General features: G+C 40.0%; 1 protein-coding gene across 1 annotated transcript in view; it reads left to right on the top strand.

The window, feature by feature from the left end:
• The first annotated feature begins 1,102 nt into the window (after window positions 1–1,102).
• The window catches only part of SUCLG1 (succinate-CoA ligase GDP/ADP-forming subunit alpha), a 35,657-nt gene continuing 11,212 nt past the window's right edge, over window positions 1,103–25,547 (top strand). The window contains exons 1-5 of the mRNA XM_040224337.1: window positions 1,103–1,294; window positions 11,775–11,878; window positions 15,574–15,690; window positions 18,908–19,120; window positions 19,263–19,320. Coding sequence (XP_040080271.1) covers window positions 1,198–1,294; window positions 11,775–11,878; window positions 15,574–15,690; window positions 18,908–19,120; window positions 19,263–19,320 — 589 coding nt within the window. The 5' untranslated portion in view covers window positions 1,103–1,197. The remainder of the gene's footprint in view (window positions 1,295–11,774; window positions 11,879–15,573; window positions 15,691–18,907; window positions 19,121–19,262; window positions 19,321–25,547) is intronic.

The following is a 25,547-nucleotide window of genomic DNA, read 5'->3' on the forward strand; positions in this document are numbered from 1 at the left end:
TCCTAAAGGAGACCGGTCCCGGGTGTTCATTGTAAGGACTGATACTAAAGCTGAAACTTCAATACTTTGGCCACCTCATGCGAAGAGTTGACTCATTGGAAAAGACTCTGATGCTAGGAGGGATTGGGGGCAGGAGAAGGGGACGACAGAGGATGAGATGGCTGGATGGCATCACCTACTCGATGGACATGAGTTTGAGTAAATTCTGGGAGTTGGTGATGGACAGGGAAGCCTGGCGTGCTGCAATTCATGGGGTCACAAAGAGTCGGACACGACTGAGCGACTGAACTGAACTGAATGGCTCCTAAAGAATCTGCCCACAACGCCGGAGACCCGGGTTTGATCCCTGGGTCGGGAAGATCCGCTGGAGAAGGAAATGCCAGTATTCTTGCCTGGAGAATCCCATGGGTTGGGGAGCCGGGCGGGCTACAGTCCATGGGGTCCTAAAGAGTCGAACACGGCTGAGTCACTTAGTTCGACTGAATGACTAACACTCATTTGATCTTTCACTTCAGTCCTCCGGGATCTCCAGGAGAGGCACTCTATAGGCTTCATAATAGCCTGTTTAACCAAAAGCTTCATATTCCAAGAAGTTAGGTGCCAGGAAGGTAGCGTTTGGTCTTTCTCGTCACATCGTCGTCTTCACTGCACGAGTTCAGATTCATCGTTCCCTTTGGTAACGATGGTCCTCGCAAGGGTAACACCCTCTCCATATGGTAGATGGGGAAATGAAGGAAGTCTGCACCTTGGCCTTGAAAGGGCCTGGAAAGGTTCTGCATTGCTCTTTGCACCTCGTTTCACTGTTTCCTCACTCCTTTTGACACCGTGCCGGTGGCTTTGACTCCCTCTTTTCTCTTTCGCTTCCCTTTCCGCAGGCCTCCACCCAAACTTCCCACAAACTGCGGCCATTGAACTACATTTCCCACAATGCCCCGCGCCGACCGGCATCGGTGGGGTGTCCCCTGAGCTGCCAGTTGTAATTATTGTCGGGCCAAAGCCACGTTTCCGGGGAAAAGCCAAGCTATTGGCCATTTTTCCGTTAAGAAGACTTTTTCTTCTCTACCTGCGAGGACCAATGTTGCGTGAAGAAGCCTCTGTGTAGGGAAATTCATACCGGCGAACGCTCTGGCCACCCGTTTCCTCCTTGCACCTCGGCCCCCGCCAGTTTCCCCGGGGGCCTGGGAGTGTCATTGGCGGATGACCGCAGCCCTCGCCGCTGCCCGTGCCGGTGCGACCATGGCCTCTGGCAGCAGCGGCCTCGCCGCCGCCCGCCTCCTGTCCCGCGCCTTCCTCTGTGAGTCCGCCCGGGACTCTGTCCTCCGAGCCTCCGCGAGTTCCCGGCCTCACCTGGCCCGGCGCCGCGGTCCAGGCCGCGGCTGGGCCCTCCGGGGCGGGATTTCGGGGGAGGGCCCAAGCTTGGGACCCCCGGGGACGGAGGAAGCTTTACTCGATATGTGGGGCGGGGACCTGTTGGTCTGCTGGCGAGTGGGGAAGTAGAGCGACTCAGCCAGGATTCGGGTCTGGGAGCCCTGCAGACGCGGTGTCTGGCTCTTGCACGCCCTTGATCCTCCGGCGATGAATGGGGGATGGGGGTGGCATCTGGACAGGCTCTTTAGGAAAGTGAGAAGTGATGTGGCCCAGGATGAAGTCTCTGGGAGGGTGAGTGGGTTGAGAAGTACGGGCAAGAAATCGGTAGGAAATTGGAGGATCAAGCTGAGCCTTGTACAGGACGGTCCTATAGTTTTAAATTGTCCTTTCCTTAGATTGTAAGGTGAATCTGCAGGAGGCTGTATTTAGAGTCAGCACAGCCCAGAAAACTGCATGCTTAGGGTTGGCTAGGACCTTAACCAACTTACTTGTAGTGTCTTCACCAGGCTGTGTGAATTCTTCAGTTCCTGAAAACTTAACACCCAAGGTTGCTAATAACGCTGACTGTTGAAAATTCTTGCTATGTTCAAAGTCTCTGTGTTTGTTAGATAGGTTGTGTAGGAAAAGACTTTGGAATCAGCCACATCAGAATTTGAAGTCTGCCTGGTTCTGTACAGTCTAGGTAATAACTCTGGGGGGTGTTTCTAAATCTGTTTCTCAATTTCTGTTCACATTCCATGAAATCATTACCATATTTTAATCAATCTGAGACACTTGTAAGATGTACTGCTGTTTTGTCTGCCACTAACAGTGGGAAATGATTGTTAATTAAAATTGTGACACACCATTAGTTGTCAGTCTCATCCTGATTTAAGAAATGTAAAAAAAAGAAAAATTGGAAAAAAAAAAAAGGGCATCCTAAAAATGATGAAGTCCAGGATTCACCATGCAGAATAAAGGGAACAATTTATATAAAGCACCTTGGATGAAATAGGTACTCAACCAAAGTTAATTTTTTCTATCTCCCTTTTTTCTGCTTTGCTGCTAGTTCTGCTGCTGGTACTGAATATTGGATGAGATGATTCATTTCTTGAGAAAATTACATTTTAAGAGTATACAACAATGATTGTACACTCTGTTGCTACACTTAGCTACCAGATCACCTGAGGACAAACTTTGGCAAGTAGGAAGAAGTTGGGTTTCTTTGGAAGAGTTTTCTGGAGATTTTTATTACATAATTTAAAGGATAATCAAGGGTGTTTTAGGCAGAAAGGAAAAAGGAATTAGTTATACCCATGTCTTTCTTGCTTTTCTGAATTTCTGAAAAATCCTTGCCTCAGATAGGTTTGCTATCTTAGGAGCAGAGTCTTTAAGAAGAAAGTGTCTGAAAGATTAAGAGCTTGAATCCACCCTTAGCGATACTTAACGATCCTGTTCTCACAGAACTTGAGCTTCTTTATTCTTTATTCCTAGACTTCAGGATCCTGAGGCCTTAAGAGGTCATCTAGTTTAGCTTCCTGTTGCTGGCATGGCCTGGAATTATCCTAGTCATGTGATTACCTTGTCACTAAAGGTCTGAGATCTAAACCACGGTATCTTTTATATTAGAGAGGTTACAAACAACAGGGTTGTTATTTCAGAGGTAGGAACCTCTGAATCTCCCACATCTTTTGCCCTGTCACATTCCTCTTACTAGAAAAATCACAGTCACAACAATAGCACCTTGCAAACTTTTGTTTAAAGACAGACACAAATTATTTAGGCTCTGAGGTTAGTAGTAGAACTAGAGTTACTGTGGAGTTTTGTCCCCTTTATTCTCTTAAGTTTTAATGCACGCTTTGTGCTGAAGGTCATAAGTGTTGCAATGTTGATTTGAGTTAGGAAAAAACTCCAAACGCTTGTCGATGCTGCTGAGAGACCTGTTGAGGGCAGCCTAGAATATTTAGAAATTCTTGAGCCAAAAGAACAGTCCTTAGGGAGAGAAAAAAGAACTCAGTTGAAGTGTGGAGAGAAAATAAAGTGAAAAATAAGGATTTCTCTCATGAGAATGCTTAAGGATTTTATTAGCACCTTTGAAATTGAAATAGTGAAAGCTTTCAAGAAGTATAAGGTAGTGCAAAATTGTTTTAAACACAAGCCAGTAGTTCCTATAAGTTGGGTCTTTGAGAAGTAAATAGGGAACAAGAGCTAGTATTTTTTTATCTTTATTATGGTATAATCAACACGAAACATTATGTTAGTTTTAGGTGTACAACCTAATGTTTTGATATTTGTATATATTGTGATGTCTGTCTACTGTGATATGTGTCTATCACCATGCATAATTTCCCATTTTTGTTTCTTGTGATGAGAACTTTTCAGCTACTTTCAAATGTGCAATATAGTATTATCAACTGTAGTCACCATGCTGTACATTACATAGCCATGACTTATTTTATAAGTGGAAATTTGTGTCTTTTGACCCCCTTTCCTCACTTGCCCTTTCACCTTCCAACTCTGGCAACCACCAGTCTGTTTACTCAGTCTGTTAGCTCAGGTTTTGTGTCTGCTTTTTTCTTTAAGATTGCGCATGTAATGAGATCATCTGGTATTTGTCTTTCTCTGTCTGACTTATTTTACTTTGTGTAATGCCCCCCAGTTTCATGTGTGTTGTCACAAATGGCAAGATTTTCTTTTTTAAGGCTGAATAGTATTACATGCTGTGTGTCTGTGTGCATATTAACATACAGACCACGTTTTCTTTATCCACTCTTCTGTCGATGGACACTTAGGTTGTTTCTATATCTTGGTAATTGTAAACAGTACTGCAGTGAATATGGGGCTTCCTTTCAGTTTAGTGGTTTTCGTTTCCTTCAGGTAAATACTTAGAAGTGGAATTGCTGGGTCATATGACAGTTCTATTTTTAATATTTTGAGGAGCCTCAATTGTGTTTTCCATAGTGTCTGCACCAATAACCTTCCTAGTAAAGGCACACAAGGGTTCCCTTTTTCCAGATTCTCATCAACACTTATTATTTCTTGTCTTTTTGGTGATAGCCACTGTAACAGGGGTGAGGTGAAATCTCACTGTGGTTTTGATTTGTGTGTTTCCCAGACAATTAGTGATGTTGAACACCTCTTCACGTTACCTGTTTTCCATCTGTATATATTCTTTGGAAAAATGTCTATTCAAGAGCCAGTATTTTTTAACTTCAGAAGTAAGGCGTTTTGATGCCAAAAAGTGAACCGTACAGCCAAACTGGTCCCGTTCCTTTATTTGGCAGATATGGAAATAAACTCCAGTGTTTCCTCGCCAGTATCAGAATGGGTACCAGAGCTCAGGTCTTCTGACTCTGCAGCAGCCTTTCTAGTACATGCATGCTGGGTGATACACCGAGCCTCCTTTTTTGAAGTTCTGATTTTTCTTTTTCTTTGGCAACCTCACTGGTTTGTTGAGAAGGTTACTACTCTACTTAGAGGTGTCATCTGCCTTTTCCACGTATTTGCCAAGTTGTACAGTCCTGTTTCAGGAATTGGGAAGATATTTAGAAGTGTAGTTTGGAAAAGGGGACCCTCAACAGTGCTGTTTCTGGTAACTAGTACCTGTTGTTATTGCATCTAAGAACCAGATCTTTATTTCAGAAATACAATATGGCCTTGATCTAAATGTATCAATGTAGCCATGAGAAGGTGACTTGATTATCTGACCTTAAACTTGTTTTTCCATAAAACTTAGTTGAGGATATTAAAATAATTTCTCCAAATATAGGGGAAGGCAGGCATTTTGTTGTCATAAACCCGCATTTTTTAATATATTAATAACATTCCTAAAATTGGGATGTCTTATAATTGATGGTATCTTACAGTAAATTGACAGCATTTTCTTCACGTTAGTTCTTAATAGCACTTCTTAAAATTGGTAGTGTTTTAGATTTGATGAAATATAGTACTTAGAGCCCATTATACTTCATCTGTAAGTAAATACTAAATGAATATATAATTTCACATCTGAATAGTAGATTGGGGTTTAGAAATAAGTGGCTGCTGAGCTACTCTGCTATACTTTAAGGCCCTATAGGTCGGGACCCCAGTAGTCTGCATATTATAGATGCATAATACATATGATTAGTAAGTATACATTTGTTAAAATCAGGAATACATACCTGAATAAGTGAGCAAGCAACAAGAGCATAGTTTGAGAGAGCAGTTGGAGTGGGAATATTTTCATGAATAGGCTACTGGGTAGGAGCACAGTACTGGTCACATAGCACCATCCATGGTCTTAGTCCCATGTGGGCAGCTGCTTTTGGCCACACTTGCATCCACACCACAGCCATCTTGTGGATGGTGTGGTCATTCTGGTGGGGAGAGGATTTGCATGTGGCTGGCTGATACACATTTTTTTCAGATTACTTAGTCTCTTTCGTTCATAGCCTTTATTACAGTTGGCACTGTTGGGGTTTTGTGTTTCTTTGTTTAATGTTTATATCTCAGGAAACTTCATGAGGGCCTCAGTCTATCTTGTTACCCCTGAATCTCTAGTATCTGGGAGAGAGCGTGGCACAATGAGTATCTCAAAGCAGTCTGGTCTTTTCATTTTCTGTCAGTAATAAATAGCCAGTAGTGAAATCACATTTTCTTTACCCTAGTTATTAGGCTGCATGCTCTCTATATTAGAAAAGTAAAGATAGTGAAGTCACTCAGTCATGTCCGACTCTTTGCGACCCCATGGACAGTAGCCTGCACCAGGCTTCTCTGTCCATGGGATTTTCTAGGCAAGAATATTGGAGTGGGTTGCCATTTCCTTCTCCAGGGAATCTTCCTGACCCAGGGATTGAACCCAGGTTTCCCGCATTGTAGACAGACGCTTTACCGTCTGAGCCACCAGGGAAGTCCTCTCTATATTATTATCTCATCTAATTCTCATGTTGCCTGTGAGGTGTGTAATATTATCCCCATTTTTACAATATGGCTGTATCTTTAAAAATATTTCAGATGGTAAAAATTTACTAGTACATGTCTGCCTACTGAATGTTTTATGTAGACATGGATTAGTATATTTACATATAAGCATATATAGGTTATACATGAGAATGTAAAACCCTTCTGACTTACTTGATTTTAAAATATGAATTGTATGTTCTCTCTTTTTAGGAAATGATTGGCCTTTGTGCTCATGTAGGATGTGAACCCAGTTTAGGGAGGACCAGGCACTTCACCACCCAGTTTATAGGCGTCATCTCCCATCAGCATCACAGCCTCGTGAGCAGCTGTTGTTCCACTTACAGAAGGGAAGACTGAGGCCAGGGGAGATCAAAAGACCTGCCTCAGGTCACCGAGTTGGTGAGCGGCAGGCCATAAATTCAAGCCCAAGCCTGTCTGATTCCTGGCTGTGCTTTCAGCTGCTTTGAGAGGCAGTCCCAAGGTTAGGTTGGCCCATTTCTGAGAACCTGGAGAGAAGGTGACTCCACCACATTCCCTGGAGATGTCCCAAGGCCTCCACCACTGGGAAATTCTGCCTGGTGGCCGACTTTAGGCCTTCCTGCTGCCCTAATGTTTAATTAAAAATACTCACTTCCATAACATTAGTTGAGTCATTGTCTTCTCATAGGCTGATTTATGATTTGTCTGTCACCAGTTGTGTTTCTTGTTTATGGCCTTTGTCCATTTTTCTATTGGGCTTTCGTCCCCTCCTTCCTGTTGGCCCCTGGGTTGCTCAGGTTGCTATGATCTTCCTCCTTGCCTGTCACATGTTATGAAACCACTCTCCTGGTGGGTCATTGCCTTTAACTCTGCCTGTGCTGTTTTGCTTTAGGTTTTCTCTTTTTTCCTGTAGTGGAATAGTCAATTTGTATTACATTACTGCTTCCTGGACTTCATTTGTTAAAAACAAAACAAAACTGGTTAGCATGGAATTTGTACTAGATTGTAACGGCATTGAGGACTGCTAGTAGTATTTTGGAGAAGGAAATGGCAACCCACTCCAGTGTTCTTGCCTGGAGAATCCCAGGGACAGGGGAGCCTGGTGGGCTGCCGTCTCTGGGGTCGCACAGAGTCGGACAAGACTGAAGCGACTTAGTAGCAGCAGCAGCAGTAGTATTTAGGACTGGATTTTTTATACAAACTATTGGGAAACCAATGATCTTTGCATGTACAAAAATAGATATAGGATTTTACCCCCTCTTTTCCTGATAATGGATTGACATTTTTCTAGTTCACACAAAAAGAGATGGAACTTTTGACATTTAGTTCTATATGTGTTTCTTTTCATAGATCCCATCTCTTGTCCTGAAATTCAAACATTCCCTGTACATGTGCTTTGTACAGCCCTGTACCATATGCCATGGGAGATGCCAGGTACAAGACATGGTCCTTATACTCATGGAATTTATAGTTAGAAGTTCTGAAGATATTTAGACGATACTGAAAGGAACTTGTGCGTGTGCTCAGTCACTCGGTCGGGTCTGACTCAGTCGTGTCCGACTCTTTGCGATCCAGGGATTGTAGCCTGTCAGGATCCTCTGTCAGTGGAGTTGTCCAGGCAGGAATACTGGAGTGGCTTGCCATTTCGTACTCCAGGGGCTCTTCCTGACTCAGAATTTGAACCCACATCTCCTAGTTCTCCTGCATTGGCAGGTGGATTCTCTACCACTGTGCTACCCGGGAAGCCCCACAAGAAATGTAGCCAGGAATAATTTTGCTTAGAAATAATGCAGTAAAGAAAGTAACAAAATGTGTGCACCCTTTAGCCTGCAGGTGTGGTGCTTATCATTAGACACCACATGAAAGTATTTCGTTTCCATTCTTCTTAATCTCAGATCCCCTCCAAACACCCCATTGTATTCACAAGTCACAAATGTCATGTGAAAATTCAGATTCCTCACCACATAACATTTTATTTAAATGTGAACTTACATGAATCAATGCATGTGAAATTCTCAGGAGAATGAGTACATTGACTCGTCAAAAGGTGAGAAATACTTGTCAGATAGTTTGACTAAAGTATGCCCCATGTTCTAGATTTATTTTTAGGAAATAGGGTACTCTATTATAGAGATCAGGTTTGTATTTAAAACCAAAATATGATTAGGCCTCTTGAAGCAATGGACAGACCATTGAAGACAGCAGAAATAGAATAAGCTTTTTTTTTTTTTTTAAATTGTCATTACTTAGGACATTTGATTGAGAATTTGGATGGAGAAGAAATCAAGTAGGGAAAGAAAATGACCAGTCTGACAGGTTTAATGTTTCTAGCAGCTAGTAGCTTGCATTCTCCACCAGTCCAAATTAGAGAGCTGTGGAATTGTTGGGAGGAAAGGTGAAGAGGTATAGTAGTGGTGAGGAAAAGGAGAAACTGCTTTCCTTGGGGAGTCTGCAGCTTGTGATTCTGAGCTTGGATTGTCTATGGTGGGGAAGAATTAGGAAAATGACATTGTTGTTCAGTCCCTAAGTCATGTCTGACTCTGCGATCCCATGGACTGTAGCCTGCCAGGATCATCTGTCCATGGGATTTCCCAGGTAAGAATACTGGAATGAGTTCTCCAGGTTTCCTTCTCCAAGGAAAATGGCATATGCAACTTAAAATTTGGTGAGATTTACTAGGAATATAAGTATATTTTGCATTATGTCCCTCTGAATGCAAACAAATGGCAAAAGCAGAAGAATTTCCTTGATTCTCTGATGTCACCAGTGGTAAGATTTATCATTGATTTTATTATGATTCTGCCTTAAATAGAGCCGCCTGTCTTTACCTGTGTCATGGTGGCTTGGGGTGGTGGAAGTCTGGGGTCCTCCTCACAACTGTGGCAGTTGGGTAAGTGCGACTGGTGTAAAGGGCCAGCGAAGGGGGCAGGTTCGTCTTCTGTTTTCTCAAATTAAAAAGGCATTTTTAATGATTATGGAACATCATGGCTTGTTGGGCAACACAAGGTTTTCCTTTGAGTTTCATAAATGCTTGATTATTCTCGCTTCCTCATTTCAGTATGAGTGATACCTTGTCTGGCATTGTACAGGTTTCTTGTTGAGGCAGATTGTGGTCAGAATTTCATTTCCTTATCTTTGAACATGTATTTTGGGGTTGGCTCAAAGGTGACGATAGTCTGTTGGTTCCAGCTTACCTGAAGCCTTAGTATCAGCTCATACAGTGGAAGGGGAGAGTTCATGTACCCACATGTACATGATAGATCTCCCAAGATCCACTTCTCTAGATGCTGTAGAATGGTAGGGTCATCACATAGGCTGAGCAATACTAAAGGGCTCCAAGGTTATCTGGGAGGTGAGCTGCTGTTCATCACACTCGCAGATGTAGTTTTTATAAGCACTGGTTATGTGAATTCTTGGGCTCCATAAAGCTGATCTTAGAGATTTGGAGTAGAAGAAAAAGTAGGAGAGGGTAATGATCGGAGTTGTACTGATATTGAAGCCGTGCTTTACAAATGTAGGCTGACCTGTCCTTTCTCAGGGTGACAGGGCCACTCCTGCCTCATGGAAGGGGAAGTGAACTGCCTTTGTTAAGGTGGAGTGTAAGAGTACTTGTGGAGGACAAAACTGTACCTTCAGAAAGCAAGTGTGTGCTCCAGATACCCTCATCTTATTTGCTCTTGGAATCAGATCTTGTACTTTTCCTCACTGAAAACTCCTGACAGATGGGCTGTGTGTTGAATATTCCAGGAGTGGGAGGGACTGTTGGGCAAGTTCTGCCAGGCATAGCAGAGGGGAGGAAAGCTCTTCTACAAGTTCTGTGGTTCTGCGTCTCCAGCTGGGAGAACCAAGGGCAAGCACTGGTAAGGGTGGGCTCTCAGGCCACAGTTCCTGTTTACTGTCCCGGGTTCAGGTGCTTAGCTATGCTCACTGGGCCAGGACTGACCCTCAGCACTCCCTTGGGGCCCCTAGTCTAGTCCAAGAATGCAGCTCATCTGTGTGCACACAGAATACTTCTCTCCGGGTTGGTCAGGGCGAATTCCAGGCCTCTCTCTTCCCTCAAGATACAGGGGACTCCAGAATTCAGTTGTTGGAAGCTGAGATCAGTATGGGCTTCCCAGTTGGCTCAGTGGTAAAGAATCTGCCTGCCGATGCAGGAGACACAGGTTTGATCCCTGGGTCAGGAAGATCCTCTGGAGGAGGGCATGGTAACCCACTCCAATATTCTTGCCTGGGAAATCCCTCGGACAGAGGAGCCTGGTAGGCTATATGTGAGGTCACTTAAGATGAATCAAGGGGTGCTCAAAGGGCCATAAGCAGATCAGTTGTGCAATCTGAGGTCTGAGGGCTTAGGAGGATATGAGCTGTGATTCAGGACAAAAAGCGGTGAGTGGACTCTGGACAAATGTATGATGAGATAGATGTCCTTTTCTAGACCTGACTTTCATGGGCTACCTCAGTGGTAGGTGCTAGCAATTCAAAAGGGCCAAGGTGGACCACGGAAACAGAATTTTGGGGCTCCGATGGGGATTTAGAAGATAGCCCACAATTTTTAATTCGTCTGTGCTCTGCTTCCTACTGATTTTTGAAATACAGGGAGCTGGCTCTGGGAGCTACTTAAGTTTCTCAGTTTCACTGAGGTGTAATTAACTCAGGTGAAAATAGCTCAGGTGTTTTTTACATGTTTCTCCCTCATCTCCCTTTCCTATTTATTTTATTTTCCCAATTTCTTTTAGATGTGAAGTCTTGAATCTTATATCAGAAGAGACCAAATTTAAGTAATTTTTGGATTATGTTTTAGACACATTTTATTCTATGGAAGTGAAAGTCTCTCAGTCGTGTCTGACTCTTTGCATAGTCCATGGAATTCTCCAGGCCAGGATACTGGAGTGGGTAGCCTTTCCCTTCTCCAGGGTTCTTCCCAATCCAGGGATCGAACCCAAGTCTCCTGCATTGCAGGTGGTTTCTTTACCAGCTGATCCACAAGGGAAACCCTTATTCTATGACTTAACATTAATGTTAATATTATTACCAGGGAATGAGTTGCAGAGTAGTTCTTAGTAGTTCTGACAAAGCTGGCCTGTTAGCTCATCTTTTGTTTAGAGATGTTGGGCTTAAAAATGGTGGGTCAAATAGGGAAAGCATATGGCTGTTTAGTAAAGAGTATTAGAGTGATACCTCATTTTTAATTTGAGCTATTTATCTGAGCACCAGATTTCTTTCTGAGGAATAAAAATTATAAACTTAACCTCTCCTTTCTTCATTGAGAAAAAGTTACAAGATTGGGCTTCTCAGTAGAAAGGGGATTCTGAAAAACAGTGTCTCTTTTTTGTTTCTTTAATCAATTTTTATATTTAATATGTCTTATTTAAAAAGTGACATTGAAAGCTGCTGCCATCATGTGATAGCTTCCTCTTTAGAAGATTTTTTTTTTTGTCACTAGGTTAAGTCCGTAGTCCAAAAGTTTGGAAAAAATTGTAATGTGTCATATTTTCTTTACTTTTCAGTGCAACAGAATGGAATTCGGCATTGCTCTTATACAGCTTCCCGGAAGCATCTCTATGTTGATAGAAATACGAAGATTATTTGCCAGGGTTTCACTGGTAAGCAGGTATGTATATCAAGATTTTTGGTTTTTTAAATGTATATTAGAGATATAGAAACATTGAAGTATTGTCCGTTTTTTGGGTTTTCTTTTAATATCACAAAAGTCATAATACATGTTTGTAGCAGAAAGGGGTGTACTACAGCAGTGGGGTTGTATCTCAGAAGGGGATTAGGTGCTATAGTCAGGTAAAAATTGTATCTGTTACCTCGAAAATCCCTCCCTAGGAGTATAGTATTTTGTTGGAAACCCACATGTTTTCTTTCAGCAAGTACAACACAACTGATTTTTCTCCAACATTGGAACAGGTCACTGTTTCTTTAATTAAGCACTCAGTAAGGTAGATAGACATGAACTTGAGCAAACTCCGGGAGATAGTGGCAGACAGGGAAGCCACGTGTGTCCATGGGTCACAAAGAGTCAGACATGACTTAGCAACTGAATAGCAACAACAAGGTAGATGGCTTGTGTTTAGGCCTTGCTGCCTCCCTATCCTCTGCATACATCATAGAATTTGCATAAGTTTAAATATATCTGTGATGTGATTCCACATTAAAGTGCGACCTAAGACTCTCCTTTCCCTCCTTCCTACCATTCTACTCCCCTGGAAGTCTTTCTGATAACAAGTTAACATGTATCCTTCTAGATACTTTTCTTACTCATACAAAACCCTTACATAATAGGCGTTCTACAAAGTTTATTCTATAGGATGTGCTCTCTTTCTCTGGGTATATGTGTATATATATATTGAAAATGTATTACACAGTATATAATATATGTCATACATATATGTCTGTTAAATAAGTTCCTGAAAGTAAAATTGGGTGTCAGAGGTCCTGAATATTTAAAATTTTAGCAGCTGCTACCAAGTTGCCTTTTAAAACATTTGTACACATTGATAGTTCTACTCTAGTAGATGCACAGATTTTTTTTTAAAAAGGAATGCTACCAAATTTATTAGAAGATAATCCCTAACCTTAACCCAGAGTGTCTCTTCCTTGGTTATCAAGGGACACATGGCAGAATAAAAGTGATGAATGATTTTTGTGTAATTTAAAGTTAATGATTTTTCTGTGATTAAAAGAACTATATATTCATTCTGCAATATTTTGGTGATCTAGCATTGGCAAGTTTATTCTGTAAAGACCAGATTGTAAACATTTTAGGCTTAGTAGGCCATGCAGTCTTTGTTACAACTACTCCATAGCATTGGAACAGCAAAAGCAGCCACAGATAATATGTCAGTGAGTGGACATGGTTGTATGCCAGTGAAACTTAATTCACGAAACCAGTGGCTGGCCAGATCCCTCAGGCCACACTTTACCAACTCCTGATCTAGAGGAGGATACTCAAATATCCAAACTTCTATAACTTTTTTTTTTAAGTACTTAAGAATTGCTTTAAACTTATTTCTCTTTTTTTGAAAAATGAATTTTGATTAGAAGTTGTTTCATGTGAAATGTCATTCTGCTTTTTGACTTTTCTGGGCACAGAACTGTGAATTGCAGTGGACCGTTCTTCTTTTTCTCCCATTCTTCTACTATTTTTAAAAAATAGCCACTGCCAACAAATAAAGAAACACCCAAAACCTTGAAATTTTGTTCATAGATAAATTGGTTCACTTATTCTGAGAGCCATGTATTTTATGAATACCACTTCCACATACATACCTTCTAAAGAAAGTTAATGCTTCATGCTCATGAAGTACAGTTTATCATTCTTCTGCCAATTAAAATCATATTCAGTCCCTTTGGGGATATGTATTAATTTTATTGGCATATAATTAAATGTTTGATTAACCCAAATTCCACACATAAATTTATTATATAGAATGTTGTTTTTCTATTTGCTAAGCTTTATATGACCCTTTGACATTTTACCTGGAGGAGGGCATGGCAACCATCTCCAGTATTCTTGCCGGGAGAATCCCCATGGACGGAGGAGCCTAGGGGGCTGCAGTCCATGGTGTTGCAAGTTGCAAAGAGTCCGACATGGCTGAGTGACTAAACAGAGAACATGACATTTTAACATTTGCCCTTTTTTAAAGAACCATTGTCTGTGCTGTAAGCACTGTTTGTAACTGTCTCTGCTTCTTAAATTAGATGATGATTTACCTAAATATTGAAATCCAAGGTTTGTTTCAGTGTCTTAGTTACTGGCAAATTCATTGTTTCTCATTCACTGAGAACCTTAGTTGTCTATTTGTTGGTTAAGTTTCTGCTTCTAGAGAATGATGAAGTCTGAAATTTAGAGTTTATCTCCATAGAAAATGTAAATTTTGTCTCATTAGTTCTTTTTTTTTCCACTGTGCACATTGTTGCACATATGAATGAGGAATATTTGTATTTCAGAGCAGATTCCAACAATGCCGTTCTCCCAAGGGGTGATATTTCTTGTATTGGCTGTTATGAGCGACTAAAACTATTCTTATTTTAACCATACACTGGATGGTAATAAAGAGAAAACTAATGGAAACAAGGACATTAATAGGAAATGTCACCCCTGTTCAGCACTACATTAGGACTAAAAAGTGTGACCATTTAAATTTATTTAGCAGTGTAGTAGTCTAGCACAGTGCTTCTTTAACTGTCTGGAGTGAAGGACCAGTTTGGGTGTGTGTTTTTATTTATACTCTATTGCAGAGCAGTACTTTTTGCAAAATACAGTAAGTCATAGCAATGTCATATTGCTATAAAAATTTGCAGACATTTTCACTTAATTTTTTATTAGATTTTTCTTGTTTTTTTTCTTTCTCCTTTTTTGTCATTTTTTCCCCCTCTTTTTGCATTTACCTCACTGCACACCCATAAGAGTCTACAGATAACACTTTGAATGGTACTGCTTTAACGAGATCACTGCCCTGTGGTCCTTTACAAAACTCCATCATCGACTGGATAAGTCAGTTAATGTGCTTGGGATTAGGTTTCCTGTTTTGAAGAATGAAGACTTTGAAATCAGAAAATTTCTGAAGTCCCTCTTAAAGCCCCAATTTTTATGCTTTTAACAGAACTTGAGTAGTTGACTCAGCATTTTTTGGTCCTCATAGAATGACCGCGTAGATCCATTTGATTTTCAACAACTATTTACTGAGTGCCTACTATATGTAACTGCTTTGGGTGCCATTTCTCAGTGAACAAAGTAGATAGAAATCACTGCCTTTATGGAGTGCTGAGTAGAAGGGGGATGTGAGGACATCAGGGGTTGAGGAGCAGTGAGAAGGAGGTGTTCTTTTCAGATCAACACCAGGGAGTTTCTGATCACCAGCTAAATTTGAAAACAGAGTGAAAAGAGACCTTCTATGAAAACAGTGATTTTGGCTCTGCAGAGATCTGTTTTGCTTCAAGGTTGAAAGCTGTGTTCAGAAAGTTGATGAGGATGCTTGGAATTATGGCTCTTCCTACCCTGTGGCTCAGTGGTAAAGAATCTTTCCAATGAAGGAGACGCGGGTTCGATCCCTGGATTGTGAAGATCCTGGAGAAGGGGATGATACGTATTCTTGCCTGGGAAATTCCATGGACAGAGGAGCCTGGTGTGCTATAGTCCATGGGGTTGCAAAAGAGCTGGACACGACCTAGCAACTGACTGAACAACAACAAACAGCAGATACTTGACATATTTGTTTTTCTTTTCCAAGTTGCTGAAGATTGCCTTTCAGCTCCCCAGCCAGCCTTTCTCACTAGTCTTGTGCTTTTCCTTCTCAGGGCACCTTTCACAGCCAGCAGGCACTGGAATATGGCACCAAACTAGTTGGAGGAACGACTCCAGGGAAAGGAGGCAAGACACACCTGGGCTTACCAGTCTTTAACACTGTGAAGGAGGTAATTAATGGTACCTGAGTTTGGCAAGAAGAAAAAACCAAGGGAAGAGTTAGCACACCTTGGCTCAAGATCTTAACTGTGCCCCTTTTGGAAGAGTCACTTGCCTTCTAAAATTCCAGCAACCTAGAGAAGTTTGAACCGTGGTAAAAACGAGTGGGTTCACTTTAGTCACGTAGGCTCAGGATGTCCTCTCCGCAGCCTGGGTCACTTTTGCTTATAGGCGTACATCTGTTCTTCAGGGAAGAAGTGCCGTGGCTTGACTTCTGTTTGGCTTATTTTTCTTTCCTTACCATTTCTTCTGGGCTGTTAGAAGTGCGCATGTCAGCATCCATGCTCGACCCCATCGCTCAGTGTCAGTGGGAGCTTTGCCAGGCACTGTGCCAGGTGCTTCATCTTCAGGGCCTCATTCAAGCCTCACCACAAGCCCCCAGGTAGGGGCTGTTATCATCCCTATTTTAAAGACAAGGGTATGGCAGTTACAGAGGTTGAGGGTCCTGTACATAGTCTCACAGCTGATCAGTGGCAGACTTAACCTGGCTCAGAGTAAGTAAGTAGTGGGTGGTGTTCTGTGTGGAATAGAGTCCAACGGGCAACTCATAGAGGCCTGGTCTCTTCCTCAGCTTGCTGATTTCTCAATACTTTTAGAATGACATTAAGCTAAAGTTTCTTTGTTACAAGGCTAATACGTGCTTATGGCACAAAGTCAGATGATATGAAGGTATGTACAGTTAAGTTTTATATGGTGTTTTCCACTTCTTGGATTTTGCTTTCATAGAGAACTTATTTCAGCTCAGTGTATACTCTTTCATTCTCTTTCTACACTTACGTGAATATATACAAAAATAATAGTATTATGAAAGAAGCCATAGTATATATTCTTGGCTATTTAATTTTTAAAAAAATCAAAGAAATAAACTTAGTACGTTGGATTGATGTATTGAGGTTAAAAAATAAAAATGTAGCACTCCCCTTCTTCTTAAATATACTTTTAAGGCATGTTTTAAAGACTTTCATTTTTTTTAAAGTACAAATTTATAGATTTACTCTCTTTTTGGAATACTAACTTCAAATTGAGGTAATTTGAATTTTTAATGTAAATTAAGATAAAGGATAAAACAAATATTCAAATTTGGAATTTTACTTGAAACTTGAAAATAGGATATTTATATATGTGTATGTGTGTTTTGAGTGTATCATATTTTAGAGAGTAAAAAATTCATAAATTCTATAGAATAATCATTTAAAGTTTTGCTTTGCATTTTTTAAAACTTCCTAGTTAAATTTGACTTTTGTCATGAGCCTTTTTTTTGCTTTCCTTTAAAAAAAAAGTTTTTGTTCCTAGCAGTTTATTTATTATTCATTTTGATACAAATAAATATGGCTTTTGGAAGATAATGTAAGTTCTTTGACAGATGCTGTTTATTTCTCACCTGTTCTGCTCTTACAAAGAGATTTCTGAGTGAGTGGAATGGTTACCTTTGATGTAGTATTACTTGCGGACACAGACCCTGTGGTCATAGTCCACCTTCTGAAAGTCTTTGTATCCTTAAGAGGTAGGAACCCATGGGATATATTTTCCATAAAATACCTGCACATCTATGATGTCATTTCTGTTGGTTCCAACCTAGTTTTTTCCTTTGGTCCCCACTTCCCTGTTATCATCTTGAACATAGTTTTTAAAACATTGCTTTCAAGTATTTTTAACCCTTAGCAAGTCGGCATCCTTTGACTTGTTCATCTGTCACTGTTAAGATGCCTCTCTTTATTAGGGATGTGGTAGAGAAAGCTCCTCGGCCTCTGGGAACATGGGCAGTCAGTTTGGGATGATTCTCAAAGACACTGTCTTTTACTTCTGCCCCTTCCAGCTGTACCTGTACGTTCTGTAACTTGGTATTTGTATCCATTTAAAATCTCATGGCACAGCCTTCTAAAATGTTTTGATTTATATCTTAATTAAGCTACATTTTGACATTTATAGGGAGGTAGCCTGCTGTAGCTGAAAAGAACTGACAGTGTGGAATCAGATATACTTAGGTTTGACTCTTGGCTTTGCCACTTCCGAGCTCTGTGACCTCATGCAAGTTATTTAATATTTCTTGGCCTCTACATCTTGATTTGTAGATGGGGTAGTAAGCAGGCAGGGTTACATAGTCTTTCTCAGGGCCTCTCACAGAATAGGTGCTGCCTCTCTTGGAGAGTCAGAGACACTGACCGTCTCTGTCTTCAAGGAGCTTCCGTTATAGGAGAAGAGTCACGGCCACATGTGCAAGTAGGTGGAAGGCTACATCTGTATTGATACATGTACAAAATATATAGAAGATCACAGAGAGAACAGTGGTCACATTGGTGGTCTTTGAGTGCCTTGCATTGTGAGGGGTGAGGTAGCGTAGACTCTTAACCTTATATGACCGATTCTTGTTCTGTGGCTATTTATGCATGTGTATTTTAGTTTATTTCTAGTCAGCATGCCTTAGAGTAAAAATTGGCAGCTGGGAATAAAACCACTTCATTTTGCTTCCTCTTGATAATATTTATTCTTTGATCTATTTTTATTTTTTTAATTTAAAAAATTTTATCTGTTTTGGCTGCATTGGGTCTTAGTCGCAGCCTGCGGACTCCGTGGTTTTGGTGCATGGGCCCAGAGGTGTAGCACATGGGCTTAGTTCTAGCCCCGTGGCATGTGTGATCTTAGTTCTCTGACCAGGGATTGAACCCGAGTCCCCTGCATTGGAAGGCAGATTCTTAACCACCATAGAAGTTCCATGGTTTGATAATATTTTTAAAAACATGTTTGAGAGCTGAGTTCCAAGGTTTGGGGCTCACTAGTCCTTTTCTCCTGAGGAGATACAGGGCCTTTTGTACTGAATAAGTGCCTTGCAGAAGAACAGAAATAAATGTGGCCCAGGAATGAGGGGACCTAAACGCCAGTCAGTGCTTTCATGTGTGCTGACAGGCTGTCACATCACCTGAAGGAAGGGGAGGTCACAGAACCTTCCATTTTCGAGGGGTGTCCCATTGGGGCAGAGAGGAGGCCACACTTAACTTTGCTGTTTGCTGACAGCAGAGTGAACTAGTTAATGGGAAGAATGAAGACATCGAGTGTCTCCTGGTGATGTCCTTTCCTGATCCCGTGGTATCATTAAAACCATGGTATTGAGTTTGTTTTACAAAGTGTTTGACTGAACCCATAGTAAAGTGCTTTGTATTAATGTTTCAGGCCAAAGAACAGACTGGGGCAACAGCATCTGTCATTTATGTCCCTCCTCCCTTTGCTGCTGCTGCCATCGATGAAGCTATCGAGGCGGAAGTGCCCCTGGTCGTGTGCATCACTGAAGGTATCCCGCAGCAGGACATGGTGCGGGTCAAGCACAAACTGCTGCGCCAGGGAAAGACCAGGCTGGTCGGGCCGAACTGCCCTGGAGTCATCAATGTGAGTGTACAAAACGAAGCAAGCCCGATTTAGCCTCTGAAGGCTAACTAACTGTGAGTCAGTCCAGGTATATTTGTGTGTATGATCTTGGAGTTAAAAATTTTTTTTCACTTTTCTGATACTGTCAATTACTTTCCTTTAGCCTGGAGAATGCAAAATTGGCATCATGCCTGGCCATATTCACAAGAAAGGAAGAGTCGGTGAGTATGTATTTCTTATAGATTAAAGAACAAAATTTCTTGCCCCTATGCTCAAAACTCACAAAGAGATTTGATGGTACAAATCCAATTCATTTTAATTCATTCAATTTTAAGAGAGTTTACCTTGAAAGTTTTATAGTGAATTGATTCTGTGTCCTGAATTAATGTTTGAGGAATACTAATTCTACAGAATCAAGATATTTTCGGGTTTTTTGAAAAGATTCTTTTCCTTCTCAAGCACACTATGGATTCTTCCATGTATTTGCATGTATCTATAATTTTAGCACTTAGTAATATTTTATTGAGTGATTATATCACAATTTGTTTGTCCATTCTCCCATTGATGAACATTTCTGTTATTTCCAGGTTTGAGTCATGAATAAGGTTTAAGTAAACTTTTGTGTACAGGCCTTTTTGTGGGTACATTTTCCTTTCTTTTGGGTACAATGCCTACAGGTAGAATTGCTAAGTCATAGGGTCAAAGTATGTTCAACTCTTTAAGAAGTTACCAAATAGATCTGTAAAGTGACTGTGTTCTAAACTCCCACTATCAATGTATGAATGTTCCAGTCACTCTGTACTTAGGCTGTATGGGCCCTGTGCTGAGTTGCCTTTCTGATCACTATCCTGCTTTCTGAGGGGCCCATAAACCTCAAAAACAACTAAGAGAAGTTTAGGAAAGTTCTTTAGACCTTGGTCCTCAAGATGGCCATAACACATTGATGAAGAAGTCCTCTGGGAGACTGCCTTTAACTTAAAGGACTTTAAAAAAACTTTCACCTGAAAGAAATACATGACACTACAAGATTTTCAAGGAGGTAATAGAGAAAAGATAACTTTTTTTTGTACTAACTTTTCCTATTTTGATACCAGTACTATTATTCTTAGAAGCCTCATTAACTTCCAGTCCTTAAGCTAAGCGTTTAGGAAAAGGAAGGAATTTTCAGTCCCTTGGGTATTTCTGATTGGGACATCATGTAATATAATAGCAGTGCAATAGTATAGTGGCTTTCTAGTTTATGTTAATGATAACTAAAATTGTATAACAGCTAAAGCTAATTGAGTATAATTGTAGAAAGTGATTAGATTCCAAATTGATATTTAATGATGCAGTATTTTTGTATTTATGTTAGAATTTTTACTCTCAACCTCATGTGACATACTGGACTCCTACATCTTTAAAAAATTTTTACTTTAATTAAACTTTTTATATTTAGATAATTATAAATTCATATGTAATCATCATACAGACAGATCTCTGTGTACCCTTTATTCACTGTCCCCCAATGATAACGTCTTGCAAAACGATAAAGCCATGTCACAATTAGTATATTGACATTATGACAGACATGGGGAATTTTTCCATCACTACAGGAGTCCCTCATCTTAACGTTTTATAGCTATATCCACTTCCTACTCCTACTCCCTTTTTAATCCTTGGAAACTAATAATCCTCTTTTTTTTTTCTAAATTTTTTAAATTTCAGGAATGCTATATAAATGAGAGCATATAGTATGTAGCCTTTGGAGATTGGCTATTTACACTCGGTATAATTCTCTGGAGATTCATTCAGATTATTGCATCAGTAGTTCATTGCTTTTTATGACTGAGTAGTATTCTAGGGTACAAATGTTTGTTGAACCAATCGCGTGTTGAAAGATGCTGGGATTGTTTCCAGTTTGAGGCTATTAAAAGTAAGTCTGTTATAAACATTTGTGTACAATTGTTTATATAACACAAAAAAATCTTCATTTCTTTGGGATAAATGCCCAGGAGTGCAATTGCTGGGTTGGATAACAGTTGTGTGTTATTTAAGAAACTGCCAAATTATTACCTATCATGGCTATACTGTTTTACCTTTCCATCACCAGTATACCCGTGATCCAGTTTTTCTGCATCCATGCCAGCATTTATAGTCACTGTTTTTATATTAGGCATTCTGATAAGTGTTCAGTGATACCTCATGGTGGTTTTAGTGTACATTCCCCTAATGGCTAACGGTATTGAACATTTTCTCGGGTATTTGTTTGTCACCTGTATATCTTCTTCCCTGGTGGCTCAGACGGTAAAGTGTCTGCCTACAATACAGGAGACCCAGGTTCAATCCCTGGTCAGGAAGATCTGGAGAAGGAAATGGCAACCCACTCCAATATTCTTGCCTGGAAAATCCTGTGGACAGAGGAACCTGGTAGGCTACAGTCCATGGGGCTGCAAAGAGGCAGGCAAGACTGAGCCACTTCACTGTATCTTCTTCAGTGAAATGTTTCTTTGTGTTTTTTTGCCCCTGGTCTAATTGGTTACTGTTGAGTTTTGAGAGTTCTTTCTATATTCTAGATTCTAGTACTTTGTTGGATATGTGGCTTGCAAATATTTTGTCCCAATCTGTAGCTTGTGTTTTCATGCTTTTAACAGGATCTTTTGGAGAGCAAAAGTTTTTTCATTTTGATGAAATCTTACTTAACTGACTTTTTTCTTTTGTGAAGTATGCTTTTGACCTCAAGTCTAATAACTCTTTGCTTAGCCTTAAGTACCTATTTTTTCCTGAAAGTTTTATAGTTTTATGTATTTTTATTTGCTTGCCTGTGCTGCACAGCAGCTTGTGGGATTTTATTAATAGTTCCCAGACTAGGGATTTTACCCAGGCCCTCAGCAATGAGACTGCAGAGTCCTAACCACTGGACTGCCAGTGAATTCCTGAATGTTTTGTAGTTTTACGCTTAAGTCCCATAGTCCAATTCAAATAATTTTTCTAGGTGTGAGATTTAGATCAAAATTCCTTTTGTCTATTTGTTTTTAGTTGCTTCAGCACCATTTATTAAAAAGATCATCTTTCTTTCATTGAATTGCTTTTATATTTTTGTCAGTAAACATCTTATTTGTGTTGATCTATTTCTGGGTTTCATCAGTACCGCACAACTTTAATACTATGTTGAAATAATAACTCTTAAAATTGGATGGATTGCTTTTTTGAACTTTACTCTTCTAAAAATTATTTTAGCCTTTTCTAGTTTACTTTTTCATATAATTTCAAGGTAATCTTTTCTATCTACAGAAATTATTGTCGGGATTTTTATGTAAATTGTGTTAAATCTGTATGTCAATCTCAGGTGTTTACTTTGTTGAATATTCCAGTCCATGAATGCAGTATATCTTCATTTACTAAGATTGCCTCTGATTTCTTTCATGAGCATTGTATAGTTTTTAACATAAAAGTCCACTGTGTGTTTTGTTAGATTTACACTAGGTATTTCTTTTTATTGAAAACCATTGTAAATTTGATTGTATTTTATTAGCCATTCTTTTATGATGGAACTGTTGGCAACAAATTCTTTACTTTCCCCTCATTTGAAAATGTTTTTATTTCCCCTTCATTCATAAAGACTAACATCACTGGGTATAGGATTTAGGGTTGACAGTTCTTTTAGCAGTTAAAAAATGTTGACCCATTTCTTGATTCCATGGGTTCTGATGAGAAAACTGATATCATTTGAGTTGTTTTTTCATGTATAGGAAGGTGTTATTTTTCACTTGCTGCTTTCAAGATTTTTTTTTTTTTTTGAGGAGGGAGTCTTTGATTTTCTGAAGTATATTAGAAGTTTTGGTGTGAATTTCTTTGGATTTATCCTGTTTTTAGTTTGCTCACTTTCTCACATGTAGATTTAAGTTTCATGAAATTTTGAATTTGGTAAAACATTATTTCTTCAAGCACTGTTTCAGCCCCATGTTCTTTTTTCTCTCCTTCCAGGACTGTGATACAGGAATATTCAATCTTTTGTTACAGTTCCATAGGTCCCTGAGGTTCTGCTCATTGTTTCTTCCTAGTTTGTTCTCTCTGCCATTCAGGTGGGGTAATTTCCATTGTTTTATCTTTCATTTCACTGATTTTTGATTTTTTTCCTCTCTACTCTCCATTATGCTATTTAACTCATCCACTGAGCTTTTAGCTTTGGTTATAGTATTTTTCAGTTCTAAAATTTCCATTTGGTCCCTCTATATCTTCTTTTTCTTTCTTTTTTTTAAAGTGAGGCTTCCTTCATATTTCTTTGATAAAGCTTCTATTTTTTTAATTTATTTCAAGCATGTTCATAATTATTGAAAGTGTTTTTATCATGACTTCTTCAAATTTCTTGTCAGATAATTCTAACATCCACTCATCTTGTGATTAGCATCTATTGATTTTTTTTTTTTTTTAATTCAGTTTGAGATCTTCCTGATTTTTGGTAGGTCAGATGATCTTTGGTTGAAACCTGAAAGTGTGGGCTATTGTATTATGAGGTCTGGGTTTTATGTGAACCTTCTGTTTTAGCTGACTTAATTCACACTGCTTCAGCAGGGAATGTGGGGGAGGTACCTTGTTCCTGCCAGGTGGAGGTAGAAGTCCAAGTTCCCTTCTTGCTTCTATAGCCCGAGTGAGTGGGCTTCTACTCACTGGGGATAACAGTTCCAGCTCCTTACTTGGTCTCCCCTGACGCTAGTGAGGATGGAGTTGTTATTGCTGGGCAGTAGTAAAAGCCCTGATTTTCCACTAGCCCTTTCCTGATCCCAGGAAATGGAGAGGCCTCACTGCTGCCAGATGAGGATGGACATCCATGCTTCTCACCTGGTTCCCACTGGCACCGTGGGGGTGGGGCGGGACTCAGTACCAGTTTGTGTAGATGAAAGTCTGGTTCTGTACATGCTGGTGGGCGTGCTGCCAGGGTGCCTCATTTCAGCCTTGTAAATGTAAAGTCTAGGTTTCTTTTTTGGCCTTTGCTTATGTGAGTAGAGGGAGAGCCACAGTTTTTTCTGTAGTGCATAGTTGGTATGGAGTGGTTATTGTCTGAAAGTTTTCTGTTTTGCTAGACTGTCCTTGGTTCTTTTGCTAAAGAAAGCTGCTGTTTGGGTGGGGATTTCTGTGCCTTTGTGTGTTTCTAGGATGCGGGCTTCTTTATCTTTGTATCTGGGACACATGAGGCAAAAGGAAACTCAGAAACACTTCATTGTTCTACTCGAGTCTCAAGGTCTCTAGGACTCTACCTTCTATCTAACTTTCAGAGATTTCTTGTATTTGTTTTATATGTAGTGTCCAGGACTTTTACTTGTATTTAGCAGGAAGAATATAGGAAAATACCTCTGCTTTTTGGAAGCAGAAGTATCCCTATGGTAGATATTTTTAAGTGATGGTCTCTTTTACTATATATATACTTCAAGGATGGCAGGAGTAATCTACCCTAAAAACATTCCTTTCATTACCTTAAATGTGTGTACTTTGCATTTATATAAATTATATGTCATTTTTATGTGTATATAAATTATATATCACTTTCATTTTAGATGAAATCCCCTTAAAAGAATGGTAAAATCCTAGTACTGCTATTCACTGATTATTATATTGATCATCAAAAGGCTAGAATAGATAACATAGTTGTGCTTCCCAGTAATCGAGGGTGTTGCATTAACAGGAACATGATTCTATCATAAGAATCAAGTAGGAATGTAAAGGAGACTAGGTAATTACATACAAAGAAATACAACTAAGTTACTTATTGTCTTTGATTTAAAAGCTAAATGCACCAAATGTACATAGGTGTTACCTACCTACCCTTCTCATTTATGAAAGGTCTCATAAAGGAAGGACTGTGTTGGAGAGAGAGGTTATAGACAGGAAGCTCTTGAGAGTAGGGAAAAACTGATGAGTGACACACGTGGGATATGGTGTTATTGGTTGTCATTTGTCGTGAGATAGGGTCCAGCTAGTGATTGGTCTTAAAACTATCACCAGTTAGATTTTAAGAGGGTGATTGTACTCCATCAATTTTCAGTTTTGACCTATTTGGTACACATTTACTGAATTCCTTTTGTGCCTGAACTGTGCTCCATATGGGGAACTCGGGGGTGGGGAAAACAGTCTCATTTACTAAGTTACAAGTTACAAGTAACCTGGAAGTAACCTGGAAGTTACAAGTCAACAGAAAAGATAATCACTGCAGAATCACTGCAGAATCTCCAACAACATTGGTGGTCTCTACTGATCAATGTAGGAAAGCAGGGTTCTGACTTGAGGAATCTGTTTGGTCAGGAGACAGGAAGCCTAACTATGAATGTGTTTTCTGAAACCAGGGTTATTAACCAAAGGTTAATACTTTAAATACTTTGGCCACCTCATGCAAAGATTTGACTCATTGGAAAAGACCCTGATGCTGGGAGGGATTGGGGGCAGGAGGAGAAGGGGACAACAGAGGATGAGA

This window comes from Oryx dammah, unplaced genomic scaffold (genome assembly GCF_014754425.2).
Source record: "Oryx dammah isolate SB20612 unplaced genomic scaffold, SCBI_Odam_1.1 HiC_scaffold_25, whole genome shotgun sequence".
Lineage (NCBI taxonomy): Eukaryota > Metazoa > Chordata > Mammalia > Artiodactyla > Bovidae > Oryx > Oryx dammah.